The sequence below is a fragment of the Marmota monax genome, unplaced genomic scaffold (genome assembly GCF_021218885.2).
Source record: "Marmota monax isolate L192 unplaced genomic scaffold, Marmota_monax_Labrador192_F-V1.1 WCK01_AAM20220418_F8-fsc00170, whole genome shotgun sequence".
NCBI lineage: Eukaryota > Metazoa > Chordata > Mammalia > Rodentia > Sciuridae > Marmota > Marmota monax.
Genome location: NW_026692395.1, coordinates 3,774,557 through 3,795,469, shown reverse-complemented (window position 1 = coordinate 3,795,469; position 20,913 = coordinate 3,774,557). Strand labels below are relative to the sequence as shown.

General features: G+C 37.3%; 2 protein-coding genes and 1 pseudogene across 5 annotated transcripts in view; 1 reads left to right on the top strand and 2 right to left on the bottom strand.

The window, feature by feature from the left end:
• Window positions 1-8,320, bottom strand: part of Znf41 (zinc finger protein 41) — a 49,175-nt gene extending 40,855 nt beyond the window's left edge. For 3 of the 4 annotated variants that reach the window (XM_046442573.1, XM_046442576.1, XM_046442575.1), the window contains exon 1: window positions 8,184-8,320. The gene's annotated coding sequence lies outside the window, so the exon portion shown is untranslated. Of the gene's footprint in view, window positions 1-7,414; window positions 7,917-8,183 lie in introns of those variants that run through there. The other variant, XM_046442574.2, reaches the window with a different exon arrangement.
• Window positions 8,110-19,314, top strand: LOC124091486 (PRELI domain containing protein 3B-like). The gene is made up of 4 exons (XM_058578713.1): window positions 8,110-8,263; window positions 10,577-10,668; window positions 16,546-16,654; window positions 17,380-19,314. The coding sequence occupies exon 4, from the start codon at window positions 17,494-17,496 to the stop codon at window positions 18,085-18,087; it is 594 nt and encodes a 197-aa protein (XP_058434696.1). The 5' UTR covers window positions 8,110-8,263; window positions 10,577-10,668; window positions 16,546-16,654; window positions 17,380-17,493; the 3' UTR covers window positions 18,088-19,314.
• Window positions 19,315-19,980: 666 nt separating this feature from the next.
• On the bottom strand, window positions 19,981-20,326 carry LOC124091508 (developmental pluripotency-associated 5 protein-like; annotated as a pseudogene).
• Between the last annotated feature and the right edge of the window lie 587 nt (window positions 20,327-20,913).

The following is a 20,913-nucleotide window of genomic DNA, read 5'->3' as shown; positions in this document are numbered from 1 at the left end:
TCAGCAGTAGAGCATTCGTCTAGCACATGTGAAGCCCTGGGTTCAATCCTCAGCTCCACATAAAAATAAATAAATAAAATAAAGGAATTGTGTCCAACTACAACTAAAAAATAAAAAAAGAAAGTGAAAAGAGCTGGGTATGGTCTATAATCCCAATACTGTACAGGCTGAGGCAAGAGGGTCATAAGTTTAAGGAATTTAGCAAGACCCTGTCTCAAAACAAAAAATCAAAAGGACTGGGGATGTAGCTCAGTGGTAAAGCACATGACTAGCATGTATGAGGCCCTGGCTTCCATCCCCAGGATCATCACAAAAAAGGTTATATGACACTCAAAGGATGGCACAAAATATATACAAACTGCATAAGGGACTTATATCTAGAATATATTAAAGAACACTTACAACTCAATAATACAAATAACTCAATTTTAAAACAAATTATTTGAACAGAAATTTCTCTTAATATAATAAACAGGGGCTGGGGATATGGATCAAGCGGTAGCGTTCTCACCTGGCATGTACAGGGCTCTGGGTTAGATCCTCAACACCCATAAAAATAAAATAAAGATGTTGTGTCCACTGAAAACTACAAAATAAATTTTAAAAAAAGATAATAAACAAATGACCCTAGGTATAGGAAAAGATACTCTGCATCAGTAGTCATTAGGGAAATGTAAATCAGAATCACAAGGAGACATCATTTCACATCTAGTAGAATGACAAGAATTTAAAAAAAAGATAATAAACATGTTTTAACAAGGATGCAACAAACTGGAATAATCATATATTGCTGATAGGATATAAACTGGAACAGCTATTTTGGAAAATAGTTTGGCAGCTCTTCTAAACATAGAGGCACCATGTGATTTAGTGAAAGATTTGAAAATATACCACTCTGGCCTTACATGCTCAAGACCTCAGGTTCAGAGGTTCAGCATGCACATGCGCGCGCGCACACACACACACACACACACACACACACCCTTTCTGCCATATTGATTATTTTGAGTTAAAGGCACTTGAAAAATAGCAGGTGCAAGATCATTCTGACCTTCATTCTGTTTCTTAAAATGTAGGAGATAAGGGCTGAGGTTGTGGCTCAGTGGTAGAACACTTGCGTAGCATGTGTGAGGCACTGAGTTCGAACCTCAGCACCACATATAAATAAATAAAATAGAGGTCATTGACAACTAAAAAAAAAGTATGGGATAAAATTTCATGTAAAAACTGGAAATTTACCCCAAGGAAAGCAATATTGTTATCAACAAAGACAAGAATTTGAGACGCACAGGGTGGCACAACTCTGTAATCCAGTGGCTCGGGGAGGCTGAGGCAGGAAGATGGAGAGTTCAAAGCCAGCCTCAGCAAAAGCAAGGCACTAAGCAACTCAGTGAGACCCTGTCTCTAAATAAAATATAAAATAGGGCTGGGGAAGTGGCTCAGTGGTCTAGTGCCCCTGAGTTCAATCCTCAGTACCAAAAAAAAAAAAAAAAAAAAAAAAAAACCAGAGAATTCTGTAGATTTTGTTAAAATAATTGTTTTAAGATTCCCCACATAATTTCATTGCTTTTTCACAATTTATTCTTTGTCCAACAGAGTATATAAGTGATTAACACTAACTACTTTTTTGAGTATATCATTTTCAGTGCTGGGGATTGACCCCAAGGTCTCTGCATGCTAGGTAAGTATTCCATCACTGAGTCACATCCCCAGCCCAAGTCTTCATTTTTTAATTGGTACATTATAATTATATTATGGTACATTAGAATAGTGAGATTCCCTGTTACATATTTTTAGACTCACACAGATCATCATTTCTTCATGATAGTTCCTATGCATTGTAAAACTTACACTTACTAGATCTGTATGTGTTCTCCCTGCTTGTCTTATGTCATTTTAATTCTCAAGAATAGGCAAAAAGAAATCCTAGAAGATAAGAGGTAAAATTCTGTTTCACTCCCCTACACCAACAAAGTTCATTTCTGGGTATCCATCCAAAAGAAAATTTATACAAACACTTGTAAAAAAATGCTCAGAGCAGCATTATTCATAATAGGTAAAAAGTTAGAAATAATTCTGAACATGTACAGAGATTCTTTTCTTGTCATCATTTTTTAAACAATATAGTATAACAACTTTTTATATAGCATTTACATTGTATTAGGTATTATAAGTAATCTAGAGATGATTTAAAGTATACAGGAGGACTATGAACATTATATGCAAATGCAATTTATGTAAGTGTTATGGTTTGGATGTGAGGTGTCCCCCAAAAGCTCACGTGTGAGACAATGCAAGAGGTTTGGAGGAGAAATGACTGGGTTGTGACAGTTTTAACACAATCAGTGAACTAATTCTTGATGGGATTAACTGAGTGGTAACTGGAGGCAGGTGGGGTGTGCCTGGCTAGTGTTTCACTGGGGGCGTAACTATGGGGTATATATTTTGTATCTGGAGAATGGAATCCCTCTCTCTGTTTTCTGATCACCATGTGAGCTGCTTCCCTTTGCCACACTCTTCTTCCATGATATTCTGTCTTCCCTTGAGCCCCAAGGAATGGAGCTGGCTTTCTGTGGACCAAGACCTCTGAAACTGTGAGGCCTTAAATAAACCTTTTCTCCTGTACAATTGTTCTGGCTGGGTCCTTTAGTCACAGCAGTGAAAAAGCTGAATAAAACAATAAGGGACTTAGGCATCTCAGGATATTGATATCTGCAGGAGGTCCTAGAACCAATCCCCCTAGATACTAAGGGAGACTGTAATTCTAAAATAGTCAAACTCATGAAAACAGTAGAATGGTGATCGTCAAGGACTGAGAGGAGGACAAAATAGGGAGTTGCTGTACAATAGGTATCTTACTCCATTTTCTGTTGTGATAACAAAATACCCAAGGCTGGAGAACATATAAACAAAAAAGGTTTATTCAGCTCACAGTTTTGGAGGCTTGAAATTCCAAGATCAGGTAGCACTATCAGTATGGTTTCTAGTGAGGGCCTCATGGCAGATGGCATCACAATTCTGAGTCCATGCAGAAGTGATCACATGTCGAGACAGGAAGCCAGAGGGATTCAGGGACCAGGCTTGATCTTTCATATCAACTTGTTCTTATGGGAACTGAGGTCCCTCAAGAACTACATTAACTTTCTGAGGATAGTACCCCCCAATGACCTAATTATCATTCACTAGGCCCCACCTTCTAAAGGTTCTACTATCTCAGTACTACCACACTGAGGACCCAGCTTCCAGCACATGAACCTTGGGGGGACACATTCAAACCATATCCAAATAATAGCAATGGAAATAGAGTTTCAGTTATACAAGATGAATAAGTTCTAAAAACCTGCTATACAACATTGTCCCTATAGTTAACAGTATTGTATGGAGCACTTAAAAATTTACAAAAAGGTAGATTTCAGTAGATTTCATTTTAAGTGTTCTTACCATAATAAAAATAAATAAAATGAATAAGGTACTGATACATCCTATAACATGGATGAACCTTGAAAATAATATGCTAAGTGAAAGAAGACAGTCATAAAAAGACCACATATTTTATTGTTGCATTATTATACAGTGTCTAAAATGTACAAAACTTATAGACAGGAAGTAAATTAGTGGTTGTCTGTGGCTGGTCTGAAGGTGAAAATACTAAAACCCACTAAACTGCAGCTTTAAATGGGTAAATTTTATGATAGGTGAATGATATCAGTAAGGTTGTTTGGGGAAAAACATCATTTAGCCAGTAAGAGGTCACGCTGGGTTTCAAACTCAGTATGTGGCATGAGATAAGTACTCTATAAATGTTTGTTAAATGAATAAATGAATAAACAAACACCTTTTACTCCCAAATAAAAATGTTCAACTGAACTGGGGTTGTGGCTCAGTGGTATAGTGATTGCCTAGCACGTGTGAGGCCCCGAATTTGATCCTCAGCACCACATAAAAATAAATAAAACATTCTGTACATATACAACTAAAAATATTTTTAAATGCTCAAGTTATTTTCATTAACATTAGCAACAAGATAGCAATACCCTCTATCAAGTATTACTCAACATTGTTCTGAAAGCTATAGCTAATGCAATAGAAGATAAGATGATCAGAATAGATATTTGAAAGGAAGAGTATCATTTTTAATTTGATGTGATATGTTATCTAGGAAAATTAAGACAGTATTAAAAAGCAACTACATCTCATATAAGAATTTGATAACTAGATTGGATAAGAAAATTACAAAAGTCAACAGACTTTATGGAAATAGAAAAAAATATGCTATTCACAATGATGACAAATACAAAGGTAAAATATCTAAGAATAAACATTTTTTTAAAACATGCTAGGAAATTCACAATATCCAAATTATGGAATAAATCCAGATGCCCATCAACAGATGAAAGGATTAAGAAAATGTGGTATATATACACAATGGAGTTTTACTCACCACAAAAAATGAATGAAATGATGGCATTTGCTGGTAAATGGATGGAACTGAGTAACACCATGCTAAGTGAAATAAGTCAGACTCAGATAATTGAGGGTCAAATGTTTTCTCTCATATGTGGAAGCTAGAGAAAAATAATGGAAAGAAGGTGGTTGGGGAGGGGATCGTATACCATAAAGATATAGGGAAAAACAGTAGAGTAGAAGGAAAGTGAGAGTGAGGGGGCAAAGAAGGGAAAGGGAAAGATAAATGGAATGAATTTTACAATATATCATGTTATATTTGTATATAAAGATACCAAAGGGAATTTAAACTTTATGTATATGTAGAAAAAAGGAAGTTTAATAGAGTAGAAGAGGAAGAATAGGGGAAGGGAGGAGGGAGGAAAAGGGGGGTGGGGCTTGAAATCAAATTCCTTGCATTGTAATTTTGTCAAAATGAACCAAATTACTATGGATAATTATGATATGCTCTAATAAAAAACAAATAAATAAAAAATGATTGACTCACAGTAAAAAAAGGTGCTAAACCTATTAAAAAACTACAAAATATTATAGTTTCAATTACTATTTTTGAAACTAGATTAAATAGTTTTAACATTCTTACAAAAGAATAATTGCTCAAGAATATTAAAGAAAACAACAAAAGCCAGGTGTGGTGGTGTAAACCTATAATTCCAGTGATTTGAGAGGCTGATGCAGGAGGATTGCAAGTTCAAGGCCAGCCTCAGCAATTTAGTGAGGCTCTAAGCAATTTAAAAAGACCCTATTTCTTTTTTTTTAAGAGAGAGAGAGATAAATTTTTTTAATATTTATTTTTCAGTTTTTCGGCAGACACAATATCTTTGTTTGTATGTGGTGCTGAGGATGGAACCCGGGCCACATGCATGCCAGGTGAGCGCGCTACAGCTTGAGCCACATCCCCAGCCCCAACAAGACCCTATTTTAAAATCAAAAATAAAAAGGGCTGGAGATGTAGCTCAGTGATAAAAACCTCTAGGTTCAAAACCTCCAAACCAGCAACAACAACAAAAAATAAAACAACAAAAAAAGAACAGTGAAGAGGCTGGGGTTGTAGCACAGTGGTAGAGTGCTTGCTTAGCATGTGTGAGGCACCGGGTTTGACACTTAGCACCACATATAAATAAATAAACAAATAAATAGATAAATAAATAAATAAAACAAAGATAAAAAAATCTTAAAAAAAAGAACAGTGAAGAAAACTAGCATTATTTGACATCAAAACTATTTCCAAAGTCAAAATAATCTTTAAAAGGGAGTAAAAATACATATTTCAGAAGAACAAATTAGAGTTCAGAAATAAAACAATATAGCCAGGCAGGTTGGTGTATTCCTGTAATTCCAGTGACTCAGGAGGATGAGGCAGGAGGATCATAAGTTAGAGGCCAGCCTGGGAAATTTAGTGAGAACTTGCCTCAAAATAAAATAAAAAGGCCTGGGGATGTAGCTCAGTAGTAGACAGTATCCCTGGGTTCAATCCCAGTACCATTTGAAAAAAAAGTAAAAAAGAAAGAAATATATATTTAGGAATTTGTGTGACAGAAGTAACATTTTACTGGGTTAGAAAAGAGTATTCATTTAATGATTGGTGCTGGCAAACTGGTTATCCAAATTAAAAATACAAACTGATCTCACTTCCTGCACATACCAGAAAAAAATTTCAATTAGAATAAAGTTTAATTCTAAAAGTTAAAACAATAAAAATTTTAATAACTTTAGGCCATATATTTATTTAAGCATGAAATAAGAACTATTGGGCAAGACAAGAAACTCAGAACCTGAAAAGGAAAAACACAGATACATCTAATCAGATCAAGTTTAACATTTTTCTGATTATACCTGAGGATAACTTTCAAAAATCAAGATAAAGAGATAAAGAAATATACTTATCATAAATGGCAGAAGGTAAATACAACACAAATTAATAAGAAAGACAAATCACTTGAAGGAAATAAAAGCAAAAGATAGGAAAAAATTTAAACATATTTCAATATATTTAAGCAATAGTTGTCAGGAAATTGCATATCAAAGTAAACTAGATACCTTTGTGTTTGCCTCTCAGAATTGGGAAAATAAAAAAAGCAACAATGTTCAGTTTGAGAGCTGATCTTGAAATAAGCCCTTTCATAGATTTCTGGTGGGAATTCCAATTTTACAAAAGTTTTGGAAAATGATTTGGTGGTATGTTTTGAACTTAAAAGCATCGATCCCTGCACCTAAAACTCACTCAAATGACAGTCTCTGACTACAATTTTGAAACCAATGACAGTTTTGGGAAATCAAAATCTCATATCTAAATAACAGGGGTCAAAGAAGAAATCAAAACAAATTAGAAAACATTAGAAGTAAACTATGGTCGAAATGCTACATAGCAAAACTTGCACATATAGCTAAAGTGTTCTTAGAGAAAAATAAATGTAGCTCAGTAGCAGAGAGCACTATTAGTAGAGTTCATAAATGTAATGCTTATAATTATAAAAGAAAATGATTGAATAGTAATGAGTAAACATGCAATTAGAACAAAATTCCAAAGAAAAATAAGGAAGACAATGGCAAAAATTAATGACAAAGAAAGCAAAGATACAAAAGGGCAATCAAAGTCAAAGTAGGTTTTTGAAACAATCTCAACTCAGACATAAAGATCTGTCATTGACCCCTAGAAACTGAGGAGCTAATTCCATAGGCCCCCATTAAATAGTTCCAAATAAATATTCCCTTATCCCACAGAAACCTTAGCCACCCACCCAATAAACCCAATTCTATACCCCAATGATCTCTATCACTCAACCTGCAGAGATCCCCCATGGACTCCTCATCACTCACAGATCTCCCATAATTTACTAGAGACTCCTGCATCACTCACTCCAGGGTTCCCATCACTCATCCCACAAATCCCAGTCACTCACTCTCTGCACCTCCCCATAAGTGGCCTTAGAGAAGCCCCATCACTCACCCTACAGAGTACCATCATTGATACGAAATCCGGTCATCACAACCTTGTAATAATCTCATCTCGATGTTTAACTGGCCTTTAATCTGCCTGTTAAACTCCTGCACTCTTTAAGACCTGAAACTGTTTTGAGGGAGCCTTGAGTTTCTGGATTTGTTCTGCACATGCTCACTGTCAGCTTCGAAGCAGCCGCTGCTCCAGCGGCCCACAATTACACCCGGCGCACTTATACGTTATCGGTGCGTGAGTGTGCGTGAGTGTGCGTGAGTGTCAGAGGAGAGGCGGGCTTTCCAATTTTCTTCAGTGACTCTGTCAGGCAAGGAACATGGCTGTCCCCTTGGGATTGCCTCTATGGGGGCCTCCATCTTGGAAGGCTGGTCGTTTTGGCCACAGAGGCCGCGCTTTCCCACCCTATCTTTCCCAGTGCAATTTCTTGGGGGCCAAGGCGAAGGACCGTGGACTGTACCACCGGGCTTCTCTTCCCTCCGCCACAGCCTATAGGAGTTAGTTGTCTCAGAGACCGCTGCTGCAGGGCGCTTCACCTTAAGCCATCAGGGTACCAAAGCCTTGGTTGTCCCCCTACCCACCCACGGGAAGCCAGGGCTCCTTTAAGCGTCGCCTAGCACCACCACCTCCCCTCCCCTCCGCGGGCCGGGGAGCTGACCAGCCCCCCCCCCCACGCCCCCGCCAAACTTCTCTGAGGGACCCGGCAGCCTTTCCTCTGTGCCGGCTTCTACCGGGGTAACCAACCCTGGCACCCTTTCGAGCCCACCTGGTGGTGTCTGTGTCACAAACTGACTCCGGTCTCAGAAAGGGTCGGTTGGTTGCAGCGTCTCGGCTGTCACTACACCTGTACGGTTGCCTGAGGCGGGTGTGTGTGTGTTGGCGGAGGTGGGATGGGGAGGCGGGGGTGGGGGGGTGGGGGTGGGGTCGTACATGTCAGACTTAGGCCAGGAAGCGGAAGTCGCCGGCAGCCAGAGTTTAACCTCTGTGGGCACTGGGTGTTGTGATTCCGCGCCGGGAACTGTGGATCTGTGGAGGGAGCAAGGGGATGTGGGTGACATCCGTAGTGGTGTATCTTAGCTCGCTTTCAAACTCCTTTCTGATTTTCTTATACTGTCATGAACACTGAGTCTGAATTTTCTTCTGAGGATCCAATAACTCCCCACCCCCTTTTGATCCCTGAATTATTTAGAAGGCCACTGTCATAACTTGCAAAAATTCCCCCCAAAACAAATGCCGAATGTTTTCTCTGATATAAGGGGGGTGACTCAAAGGGAAGGAGAGCATGGGAGGAAGATTATTTCTAGATAGGGAAGAGGGGTGGGAGGGAAAGGGAGGGGGAAGGAGATTATCAAGGAGAGTGGAATGTGATGGTCATTATTATACAAAATACATGTATGAAGATTTGAATTTGGTGTCAACATAACTTATATGCAAACAGAAGTATGAAAAATTGTGGCATATATGTGTATTAAGAATTGTAATGCAAAAAAAGAGTATATGTATAATGCCATAATTTTGGCATGAACATACTTTATATAGAGTTACGAAAAATTGTGCTGTAAATGGGTAATAATGAGTGTAAGGCATTCCATTATTGTCATGTATGTAAAAAATAAATAAATATTTTTAAAAATAACTTGCAAAAATTCTCTGAGACTCAAAGGGTAGAGGAATGGGTGCTTTTTATATTGGGTGCCAGCGGTGTCCCCTGGAACGTGGGGGAATGAGCAGAGTTTTACAGAAAGGAAACAAAGACGACTGAGTGCTGGCTGCACCTTACCTGGGATTTGGTCCACTGGGGTAGAAATGCTGCCCAAAGGAGCCTTTCATGATTTGACCTTACTCATTCTGTTGTGCTTTTTTTCTCAGAATTGATGTCTCAAAGAAAGCATGTAGAGGGAGTGTAGAAAATGTTAGTTTCCTGACACAATTTCATTTTACCAAACAGAAAGTTGAGCCTTATGTCAGTGATTTCTAACCCAATTGCTTTGTGGCCTCAGAATGCTCTTTGAGTGATGTCAAGTCTGAAACTTGATGAAACTTGCCCAAAGTCTCAATTACCTGGCCAGTTTTCAAAACTTTCATATTTTGATTGAGAACACCATCTTCCAATTGTTGGGTTTAGTGTACTCTGTGTGTCTGTTGGTTAAAACTTGGTAGTTGGGGTGTATAAAATATGTATATCTTTCCTGATGATTTTCTTCTGCTTGTTAATCATGAGTTACAGAGAAGGGGGAAAGAGAATGAGAATTTTCCACTGTATTGTTGATGCCAGGTTTTCATTGTGCCAATCAATTTGTAACTTCTTATATTTTGAAGTTTTATTATTAAATGCTGGTAAAGGTACTGTGTTATTGTTAAATAGATATAGCCAAATTCCTTCCTCCAAAGGCTGCAATGTTTCCCAGTCCCACTGTTACAAATGTGAAACTCAAAAAGGGACCCAATGAACAGAGGACAAGTTGTTGGGGCAAGAAAGAAGATTTATTTGATAAGCCAGCAAAACTGAAAAATGGTAAAATAGCATCCTAAAATAACCATTTTAACTCAGCATAAATTTTGAACTCCTTTTATCCTCAGTTAAGGGAGAAAGGAGGGGGCTTAGGTTAGGGGAGACTTCTAGGCACTACTCTGTTGATCTTGAATGGGATGTTGTAAAACATGGAGATTGATATGCACATAATAACAAGTCTGTGATGGCCTTCCTTGAAAATATCTTCATTATCCTCATCTTGGTGTGATCAGTCTAGAGGGGGGAAGAAAGATTAGGGCAAGTTTCACATACATAAATTTTGTGCTGCCAGTTCCAGATAAACATTGCCTAAATGACTAACATGTCTGTGTGCAGATTTGAACAGAAACAGCCTGAATCCAAGTTTAAGGTAGCAAAAGAAACAGACATAATATGAAGGTTGAGATGCTACACAATTTTGACCCTGCTTTAGTCACCCATAAGATACCAGCACAGGCCCAAGTGGAGTCAGTACTTTTGAGAATAGTAGCCTTCAAATCCCTGAATAGTAATTTAAGCAACCATTATCATCATGACCCAAGTTTCAAAGGAATAATCTAAGCAAAACTGGTGGGAAACTAATAAAATATTGCTCAGCTGTGTGACCTCCAAATTAATGGTATTGTTTTTGCCCCACCCCCTTTAAGGCAGAGTCTCACTATGTTGCCCAGACTGGACTTGAACTCCTTTGGCTCAAGAAATTTTCCTGCCTCAGCCTCTTGAGTAGCTGGGACTACAGGTGTGTACCATCATGCACGGCCAAAATTGGCAATTTTTAAAGTCAACTAAAACAAGTGAAGTTAGAACATATGCTTAGATTTTCCTTCCATTTCCCTCCAGCACTGGATGTTGATGCTTTCTTTAATTTTTGCCATTTCGAGGGCTATTAATATTTAATCAATTTAATTTGCATTTTCTCACTACTTGTACAATTGCAAATCTTTTTTTTCTGTTTTTCCCCTCTTCTTCCAGTTTTCATGTCCTTTTTCCCATTTTCTTTAAGGTAATTTGACTTTTTCATATCAATTTTTTTGTTGATGGACTTCTATTTTATTCATTTATTTATATGTGGTGCTGAGAATTGAATTCAGTGCCTCACACATGCTAGGTGAACACTCTACCTCTGAGCCACAACCCCAGTCCCTCATAGCAATTTTTGGAAGGCCCTTTGCACATTGGTGATATTAACACTCTGTCAGTTACGTTGAAATAGTTTTTCCCAACCCTGCCTGTACTTTGCATTTATAGGTATCTTTTAATAAATAATTATAAAAAATGTAGTTTCTGATCAGAAATGTCTAAGCTTTCCTTTATGACTTCTCTAATTCCATCTTGCATGGTTCACCTTCTCTATTCTAGATAGTTCTTTCTAGAAAGATAGTCTTAACATTTATTTCAATGATTGTTTTGGCTTTCTCCACTGAAACCTTTAATCTAATTGGAATATACTCTGTTGCATAGTATGAAATATGAGATCAAACTTTGTTTTTTGTGTCAAATATATACAAATCCAGACTCAGTTAGGAAGAAACTTTCACTAGAATGAGATTTTTGCAATAGGGAGACCATTCCCATCTCACAAATCTGCAAGCATTTCAAAACCAAACTGAAAAGGGCTTTTGAAAAATAGGGTAAGGGGAGGTAAACAGAGATACATCAAATCAGTGGAGAGGAGGTTGTACAAATAGGGGAAGTGACCAGTGGAATCTTACCATATATGGAATACGAACATAATCTGGAAAATATCTCTCTAATCTATTTCATTTCAAAGGATTTTTATTCTTGAAATTTTATTTTCTGGGAAGTCTCTGAAGTTTAAAATCATTTTATCACATTTCAAAGTGAATGCTAATCCCCACCCCACCGCCCCCCCCTCAAAAAAACAACAAAATGAAACTATTGTAATTCTGATTGGAGTTATATAACTTCAATATATTAGTTTGGGGAGATTTAATATTTTCATTACATTAAGCCTTTGTATCTACATTTGGTGTCTCTGATTATATCATATGACTCAATGATATTTTTGTATAAATCTGTCATCTCATGTTTAAATTTATTTTTAGGTATTTATAATATCTTTTGTCATAGTTAAGACTTATTTTTGCTGATCCCATCTGCTTATTGGTATAGAGGAAAAAAGCATCATTTTTATAACATCTATCTAGTACTGATTCAAAACTACAAATTCTGGTAGCCTCTTAGTATAGTTTATTAGGTTATCTTTTGTGTGTATGTGATGCTGGAGATTGAACCTATGGTCTATGCAGGCTAGGCAAGAACTCTATCACTGAGCTATATCTCCAGCTTCTAGGTTTTCAAACTATATAATCATATCAGATATAGATAATATTCTTTCTCTATCTGATATTTGATAATATTATTTATTCTTTTTTTCATGGTATTAGCTGTCCAGTACAGTAGCCACTAAGGCTACTGTTAAAATTTAAGCTAAACAAAATTTAAAATTCAGGGCTGAGCATGGAACTCAATAGTAGAGCACTTGCCTAAGCATATACAAGACCCTAGGTTCAATCCTGAGCACCACAAAAAAACTTTTTTTAAATTCAGTGTCTCAGTCACCTAGGTACTTTTCAAGTGCTCAGTAGCCACATAAGGCCAATGGCTACTGTATTGGATGGTGCTATATATGAAACATTACCATCATTGCAGAAAGTTGTATGGAAAATGCAGAGAAAGAGTATACAAAATAATATTGGATAATAGATATGGTAGAAAACATCCCTCTTTTGTTTCCCATGTTAATGAAATTGATTTAAACCTTCTACCATTTAGTATGAAGTTTTCTGGAAATGTTTGGAAGATGGTATTGTCAACTTTTTGGGTTTTTTTTGGGGGGGGGTACTATAGTTGAACCCAGGGGTACTCTGCAACTAAACTACATCTCCAGCCCTTTTATTTATTTATTCATATTTATTTTTTTCTTTAGTACCAGGGTTTGAATCCCAGGGCACTTAACCACTGAGCTACATCCCCAGTTGCCACAGTCTGGCTGGGCACAAATGCCGCAGTCTGGCTGGGCACACAATCACGAGCCACCACACAGCTTGTAGATTCAAACAGCAACTCTTTATTCCCGAACTCACACCAGCCGTCTAAAAACACGTTCTGGGGAAATCCACGTTCTCTGCCCAAATCCACCTCCACTGGGCTTCTATCTCCCAAAAAATACTGTCTGAATCCCGTGAGAACTCAAGGGGAACTCAGGCAGCAGGATACGCCCTATTCCCAGCAGGAATAATCTTAAACCTGGAATGCCCTAAACCCAATTATCCTAAACCGGGAATACCCTAATCCACCCTGGTCCTTGAGCAAGGTCACATACATGCAATGTCACTGCAAAATGTCCTATTTCCACGAGTCCTTCCACTAAGCAACATGGGGTACGCTGGCAAGGAAATTGTCATACCTACTTGGCTAATGGCTCCCAGCACCCAGTCCTTTTTAATTTTTTTAATTTTAAGACAGGGTCTTGCCAAGTTTCCCAGGTTGATGTCAAATTAATCATCTTCCTGCTTCATCCTCCCAAGTAGCTGGGATTTACAGGTATGCACCACTGCACCTGGTGGCATTGTCAAGTTTAAATGGTTTCCTTCTGTTGCTATTTTATCTCCAGTTTTTATCATGCATACAATGGCTATTGAGTTTTATACTATATACTTTTAATATTAGTTATATTTTATATTGATTTATACTTTTTATACTAATTATAATTATATTTACATTAATTTATATTTTCATGTTAATTGATAGCATTGTGTGACATTTCTAAAGTATTTGTATAAGAAATCATTATATAAGAAATTATGTTGATTGACTTACACATATTAAAACATACTAGCATTCCTGGAATCATCTTAATATTTATGGTATATTATTCTCTTGAGGTGCATCTGTATTTTATTTGCTGCTATTCTATTTAGAATTTTTTCATCCATATTGTGAATGAGAAGAATCTTAAAATATGTGATATGTTTGGATCAGTCCAATGTGTCTTTGGGATTCATCTAAAGTGGCAATCCCTTTCTCCACTGAAATGTCTTAACTGGGCCTCTCCAGGAATCTTCACCCAGACTGATTTTAGGACTGTCATCAAAAGAGTCTCTGCAAAAGAGTTCAATGTAGACAAATTTCCTATTTTCTTGTCACCCTGTTGACTTGGCCACTGGCCGAAAAGATACCAGTATGGTTCCCTCACCACCACATGAATCTAATGACTTGAAAGACAGAGTAGCTGGTAAAGAAAAAGCTTTATAGGCAACAAACCTGCAGGTGGAAGATGGGGGATGGTCACTCAAATTTCATCTTGCTGGGGGTTACAGGTGCAAAAACTTATATGTGGTTTCTGGATAGTGTAGTTTTTGCCATAGCTAGGTAGCACCAGAATGGTTATTAATTTTGGGAGATATCAGTTCCCTTGATATGGTTTGGTTGTTATCCACAGATCACCAGAAATGCCTAGAAGCCTAAAGAAAGATTAACTCAGGAGGTTGTATGACTGGTGGTGTCTATTTTTTTTTCAGACAAAGTTGGACTTATCAGTTAATTATGTGGGGAGTGAGGCATAGAGAAGTAAGGCAAATCAGAAACAATGAAACACAGATTTGCTAGTGCTCAGAGCAAGTTAACCCACTCACTGGCTTCAATATTAGTGAAAGATTATCTCCATCTTCTTTTTATAGCAGTATATTTTAGTGTCTTTTATAAAATGAATTTGGATCTTTATCTACAGACTGTAAGAGTTTATATAGTGTAGACTCATTTAGTACTGATTAGTTTAGTAAAGAGTTCCTTAATTTACAACCGGTTAAGATATTTTGGTAATATATTAATTTTTCTGATTTTGTTGAATTTTAAAGCATGTCAACTAGCAAAACCCTCTCCTCATTTTTTGAATTATTGGGGAGTTTTAGGAAGCTTTTTTCATTGCTGAGACCAAAAGACCTAGCAAAAACAATGTAGAGGAGAGGAAGTTTGTTTGTGGCTCAAGATTTTAGAGCTCTCAGTCATAGGTGGCCAACTCCATTGCTCTGTATCTACATGAAGCAGAACATCATGACAGAAGAGTATGGTGGAAGAAAGCAGCTCAGGAAATGGCAATCAGGAAACAGAGCTCTACTCCCCAGGGACAAAATATAACCCCAAAGTCATGTACCCAATGTCCTACCTCCTCTAGCTACACCCTACCTGCCTATAGTTATCACCCAGTTAACCTCTCAGTGATTAATGCACTGATTAGATTAAGGCTCTTATAACCCAACCATTTCACTTCTAAACTTTCTTGCATTGTCTCCCACATGAGATTTTGGGGGATATGTGCTTTTATGTCATATATATATATATATATATATATATATATATATATATATATATATATATATATATATATATAAAAACAAGCTCCTCCTATCAGTGGAGGGAATTGAACCCAGGGGTGCTCTACCACTGAGCTGAATCCCCAGCCCTATTTATTTTTTTAAGACAGGGTCTCCTTAATTTCCCTAGGCTGGCCTTGAATTTACAATCCTCTTGCCTCAGCCTTCTGAATAGCTACCATCTACAAAACTCTACTTTTTTAAATGTATCAATTATTTTTCTAAAGGAAAATTAGACAATTGAATGCTTTTTTAATGCTGGAAGGGCATAAGAATAGAAATTACATAATTGGCTTATGAGTTACAAAAAATTTTATATCTGTTATCAGTAGCTTATTGATTATAATTTTAATGTTTTTTTTGTATCAGGATTGAACGTAGGGGCACTTTACCACTGTGCACAGGCCCCAAGCCATGACTCCTATTGGTCCACCCAAAAAAGATTCCCAAAGACTTGTAATTCCTCGATGATCCCAGGCTTGCAATTGATCATTCATCACCTTAGTGCCCTAATCAATAAACTCATGGACTGAATCAATGACTTTAGATACTTAGATCTCTAATTCTTATTAAATCTCAAAAATTTCTACAGAGGTCCCAATCACTTAACCATATATGTCTCCAATTGTTCCCTTCTAGGATTCTTCCCACTTGTCACTTACTACCCCCAAATGAACGGCAGATATAGGCCCTGGATTATCCAATTCTGTTGGATCCTAACTCATTGATCCCCCCCTACAGAAATCCCCCAATCTTTGACTCCCAGAAGAACCCAAACAACCAACCACAAATTTGGATTGGTGTTGAACTTTAATGATAAAAACTTAAAACACTTTCAGGCAGAAACAACATGTTATATGCAACAAAAGGGGATTACAGAGCTACTCGACTTTGTATTGGCAACACTAGAAGTCATTTTAGAAGAAAACATCTACAGATTATTGAGAACTGAGATCCAAGAATTTGAAACTCACTCTGGTTAGATATCATTCTTCTGTCAGAGCATAAGAAACACAATTTTAGACATAAAGCATTTACTATATAATATGCTTATTTTTCCTAACTCAGAATGCTCAAGAGAATAGTCTAACTAATTGTAAACAGAATAGTAACAGAATCTTCAAAATAGAAGGAAAGTAGTTTTGGAAAATGACTTGCAACTGACATATACTTATATCTGAATAAAGATGATGTCATAGAGTATTTATTTGTTTTTGCAGTGCTGAGGATTGAAGCCAGGGCTTGTGCATACTCAGCAAGTACTTTACTACTGAACTCTTGGGCTTAAGCAAGCCTCCTGCCTCAGTCTCCCAGGTAGCTGGAATACAGGTAAGTACCACCAGGCCTGGCTTGAGGGCTTTTGATATTGGTCTGGGGTATGGCCAAGGCAACTTTTTAAAATACTGATATGATACTGGCACAGGATCTGACTTCCTGAACAAGACTCCTAAAGCACAAGAAATAAAATAAAAAATAAATAAATGGGATAGCATCAAACTAAAGATTCTTCATAGCAAAAGAAACAATTAAGAGCATGAAGAAAGCCTATAGAATGGGAGAAAATCTTTGCCACCTGAACCTTAGATAGGGCATTAATTTCCAGAATATATAAAGAACTCAAAACACCACTGATAAAGTGGCACTTTACCACTGAAGCACATCCCCACCCCTTTTCATTTTTAGTTTAAAACAGGGTCAGTTTTCATCTTGTTTATCTTTAATTGTTTTATTAACATGATCTAACATTCTGAAAAAGGTATATTCTTGCAGTATAAATTAAGATGATAAGATTTTATTACATTTTCATGAATTTTTGCTGATGATTGCATAAAGGTTTATGTGTATTACATCTAATTCATCTAACGTATACTTTGTTACTATGCAATATGTATTTTTATCTGTTGGGTGCTTTTAGCCTTGGATTTCAGCTTGAACATTATATTACCAGACCTGCTTTTATTTTTCATGCATTTGCCTGATTACTTTTGCCTCTTTATTTTCAATATATTTCTAGTAAATGACACATAACTTTAATTTTTTTTACTTATTTAAAGCTTTATTCTTGCCTGCTCGCTGTGCGGCCGCTGGGTGCGGATTGGCCTGGATAGTGTACCTCAGTGCCTCATTGTCCCCCAGAATCTCCAGACAAGACTCAAGCCACAGGCAGCATGAAGATCTGGACCTTGGAGCACGTCTTCGGCCACCTATGGGAAAATGTTACAACAGCTGCAATGCATAAATACCCAAACCCTATGAACCCGAGTGTGGTTGGAGTTGATGTGCTTGACAGGCATGTAGATCCCTCTGGAAGGCTGCACAGCCACAGACTTCTTAGCACAGAGTGGGGACTGCCTTCCATCGTGAAGTCTCTTATTGGTTCAGCAAGAACCAAAACATATGTGCAAGAACATTCTGTAGTTGATCCTGTAGATCTGCTGGCAGCTGGAAGTTTGCTGGGGCCCCTTTGGCTGTGGCTCTCAACAACAATGGAGCTTAAATCGACTAATATTTCCTTTACAAATATGGTTTCAGGGGATGAGAGACTTATCTACAAACCACACCCTCAAGACCCAGAAAAGACTATTTTGACTCAGGAAGCCATCATCTCTGTGCAGGGAGTCAGCCTTAGCAGTTACCTGGAAGGACTGATGGCGACCATGATATCTTCTAATGCTAGTAAAGGCCGAGAAGCAATGGAATGGGTAATACATAAATTAAATGCTGAGATTGAAGAGTTGACAGCTTCAGCAAGAGGAACATAAGGACCAATGGTGGCAGCAGCATTTGTAGAAAAATGATAAAGTCAGTATAGAATATCAAATCCCCAGGTCTCTCCAAGCAGACAGTGTATTTATTTGTTACTTAAAAAGTAAAACTGTATTTTAGGTAGAATTTTTTTTCTAATAACCTGGAGTAAGGCTATGTGACTTTTGATCAAAACAAAAAGATACAGGGCTTCTAAAATCCAAGGGATCATCTGAGGTTATTATGGCTTGAAATGACTAATTTCTAGGGTTTTAGTATTTATGTGAAATTTAACAAAGTTTTTTTAAAGTACTCGGGAGAAATGGGTATTGACGTTGAGTCTTCTTAAAATAGAATTTTAACACTTTTCAGGCATTGGAACTGTACCTGACTTTGGACCAACCCCAGAGCCGAGCAAGCAGAGCCTCTCCTCATACATACACACTCACCTTGCTAATACAGACTAGCACAGCCTGCAAGGGGGGACTGACTCTAAAATGAGAATTTGTATAGTTTTAAAAGACATTAAATTGTATAAAATAACTTGCTCTGCTAAAAACCACAGTGTTTTGATTTGGTATTTAAATGATATTTTTAGAGTAAAAATCATCACTAAGTCTATATGACTTCAACATAAATAATATTTTATTGTATTATAGAGTACTGTGCTGATTTGCCAAAGTTTTGTAACTTAGTAAAGGTATTACCTTCCTTGGACTTGTACTTTATGATTTAGCATGCTGTACCGTGGGCTGGTTATGTTAACTAAAAAAATAAAGTCATTACCTGAGTTTCGCAGCACTCTTAAATAGAACACTTATACAGAACAGCTGTTCACATCTTTTATCATTTCACATTTTCATAACATAAATTGCCATGTGTCAAAATCATGATTTTGTAATTGCTAAGGCTTGATGTGTCAGGTTATTTGAATATAATTACTTTTTGAGGTAATTGTGACCACAAAACATCTTTTTTACATGAAGAGCTATACATCATTTGAAATTACTCAAATGATGTCTTGATGTGAAGCATAAATCCCAGGAACTTAATGTTTTTAATAATATGGTGCCACTGTGGGGGCGTTTGGGGAGAAAAAAGAATAATGGAAGGTGGGGACAGAGTGGCCCAAACTAACCACTGAGCCAATTGCACTGCAGGTTTTATTAATGGAATGTCCTTATTTTTGATGCCAGAGGGTGGCTGAAAAGTGAAAAACAATCCAATAAATGTATTTTGTTTAATATTTTGTAGCAGGAAGTTTTAATCACTAAATGATATCTTTGATACTTGCAATTGTTGCATACAAAATATTTTTGTTAAAAGGTGATGAGCTCTTGCCTTTATTTTACAGTGCTTAATGAGATCATCTTCTAAAAAAGACAGTTAATATGTGTACATAAAACGACAGAAAGATACCAAACTTTTTAAAATTATGTTTTTCTATTGAAAATACTATTTAGCTAAAGAATTCTTAGGATATTTGTAAAAGCAAGTTAAATCTGATAAGGTTTCTGATTATGTTGTTTGGTAACCGGAGATGGTTTTTACAACTGAAATAATATTTCAGCTAAAGAAAACATTGCTAAATATTAATGTTTCACAAAAAGTGACTTGTATAATCTGTTATACTTTTTCTGAAAAAAGTTGTAATATCCTAATTAAAAACAATTTTTTAAATCTTTTTTTTTTTTAAAAAAAAAAGCTTTATTCTTTCATTAGCAACCTTGGAAAGAGAAATTCATATCAGGACTCAGAGCAAGAAAGAGACCCCAAAACATCTAGGTTTTCCTTAATTCCTTTGGCTGTAGAAGTTGTAGAAGAATTTAAACCAAGCCAGACCCATTCCATCTCTGGTCACAACCTCATCTCTATATCCTGGTCCTGGTCACTTTGGCTGGAAATTGGCTTCACTTCACCCAAAGACCTAGTTCAAGGGCATTCTTAGCTTCCTCGAGTTTGAGCATTCTCTCCTGCTACTGGTGGTGCCACTCAGCCATGGACTGAAGCATCGACTTGGTATGGAGCTAAAACAAGTAGGAGCCATAAACCATGACCTTGGTGAGATCTGAAGATTCCAGAGCCTTCAGTTGCAAGCATGGCCTTGCTTATGCTCAATGTAAGGGATGTGAGATCTGTGTGGGCTGAACAGGGCTTCCAGTAGTCACATCTGGACTCTAACACCTCTGGGTCTTTCAGGTCTTTGGGAACTTTCACCCATGGTGGGATATCTCTACCATCTAGGAGCTTATCCATCTTGAGTCCCTGGAAACCAGCTACTCTCCAGTGGAGGAGAGTCCTACTGTCATAGGAAAGCAGGGAGCTGAAACTCCAAACCTCAGTTCTTGTGTTCCAATGAAAGAAAATTTAAAGTCAGACACAAAAAGCCATGCAAAATAATTTTATTATAAGTGAAAGTGAGGTAAAAGTAAAGTAAAAGCAAACTGAGTCTTAAGCAGAGAGCACTCTCAAAAGAGAGAATGGGCCAAATCTGAGCAGAGAATGACAAAGGAGATAATGCTATCTCCAAATTTGTTACTGTTTAATGTTTGCCAGGAGAACTGGGGACCATCTTCTGTACTCTTTGCCAATCAGGTGTTCAACTCCTCCTTCACATTGGGTGGTGGAGTTTTTGACCTTAGTTGGTTGTCTCCGGAATGATCATAGTGGCCATCCTATTTAGTGGGGCTTCATTTACAAATCAATCTCATGTTAATGTGGGCATTGGGGTCAATAGCTTGTCAGAAGTTACCTTAGTGTGCTGCGCTGCTAAAGGAATCTTCCTTCCCAGACAAATGGAGACACCTATAGTCTGTGGGGAGCCATTCTCACACGTGACTGGG

Bases quoted from the DNA above. Each gene is read 5' to 3' on its own strand.
- LOC124091486 (XM_058578713.1), top strand. From the start codon at position 17,494: ATGAAGATCTGGACCTTGGAGCACGTCTTCGGCCACCTATGGGAAAAT.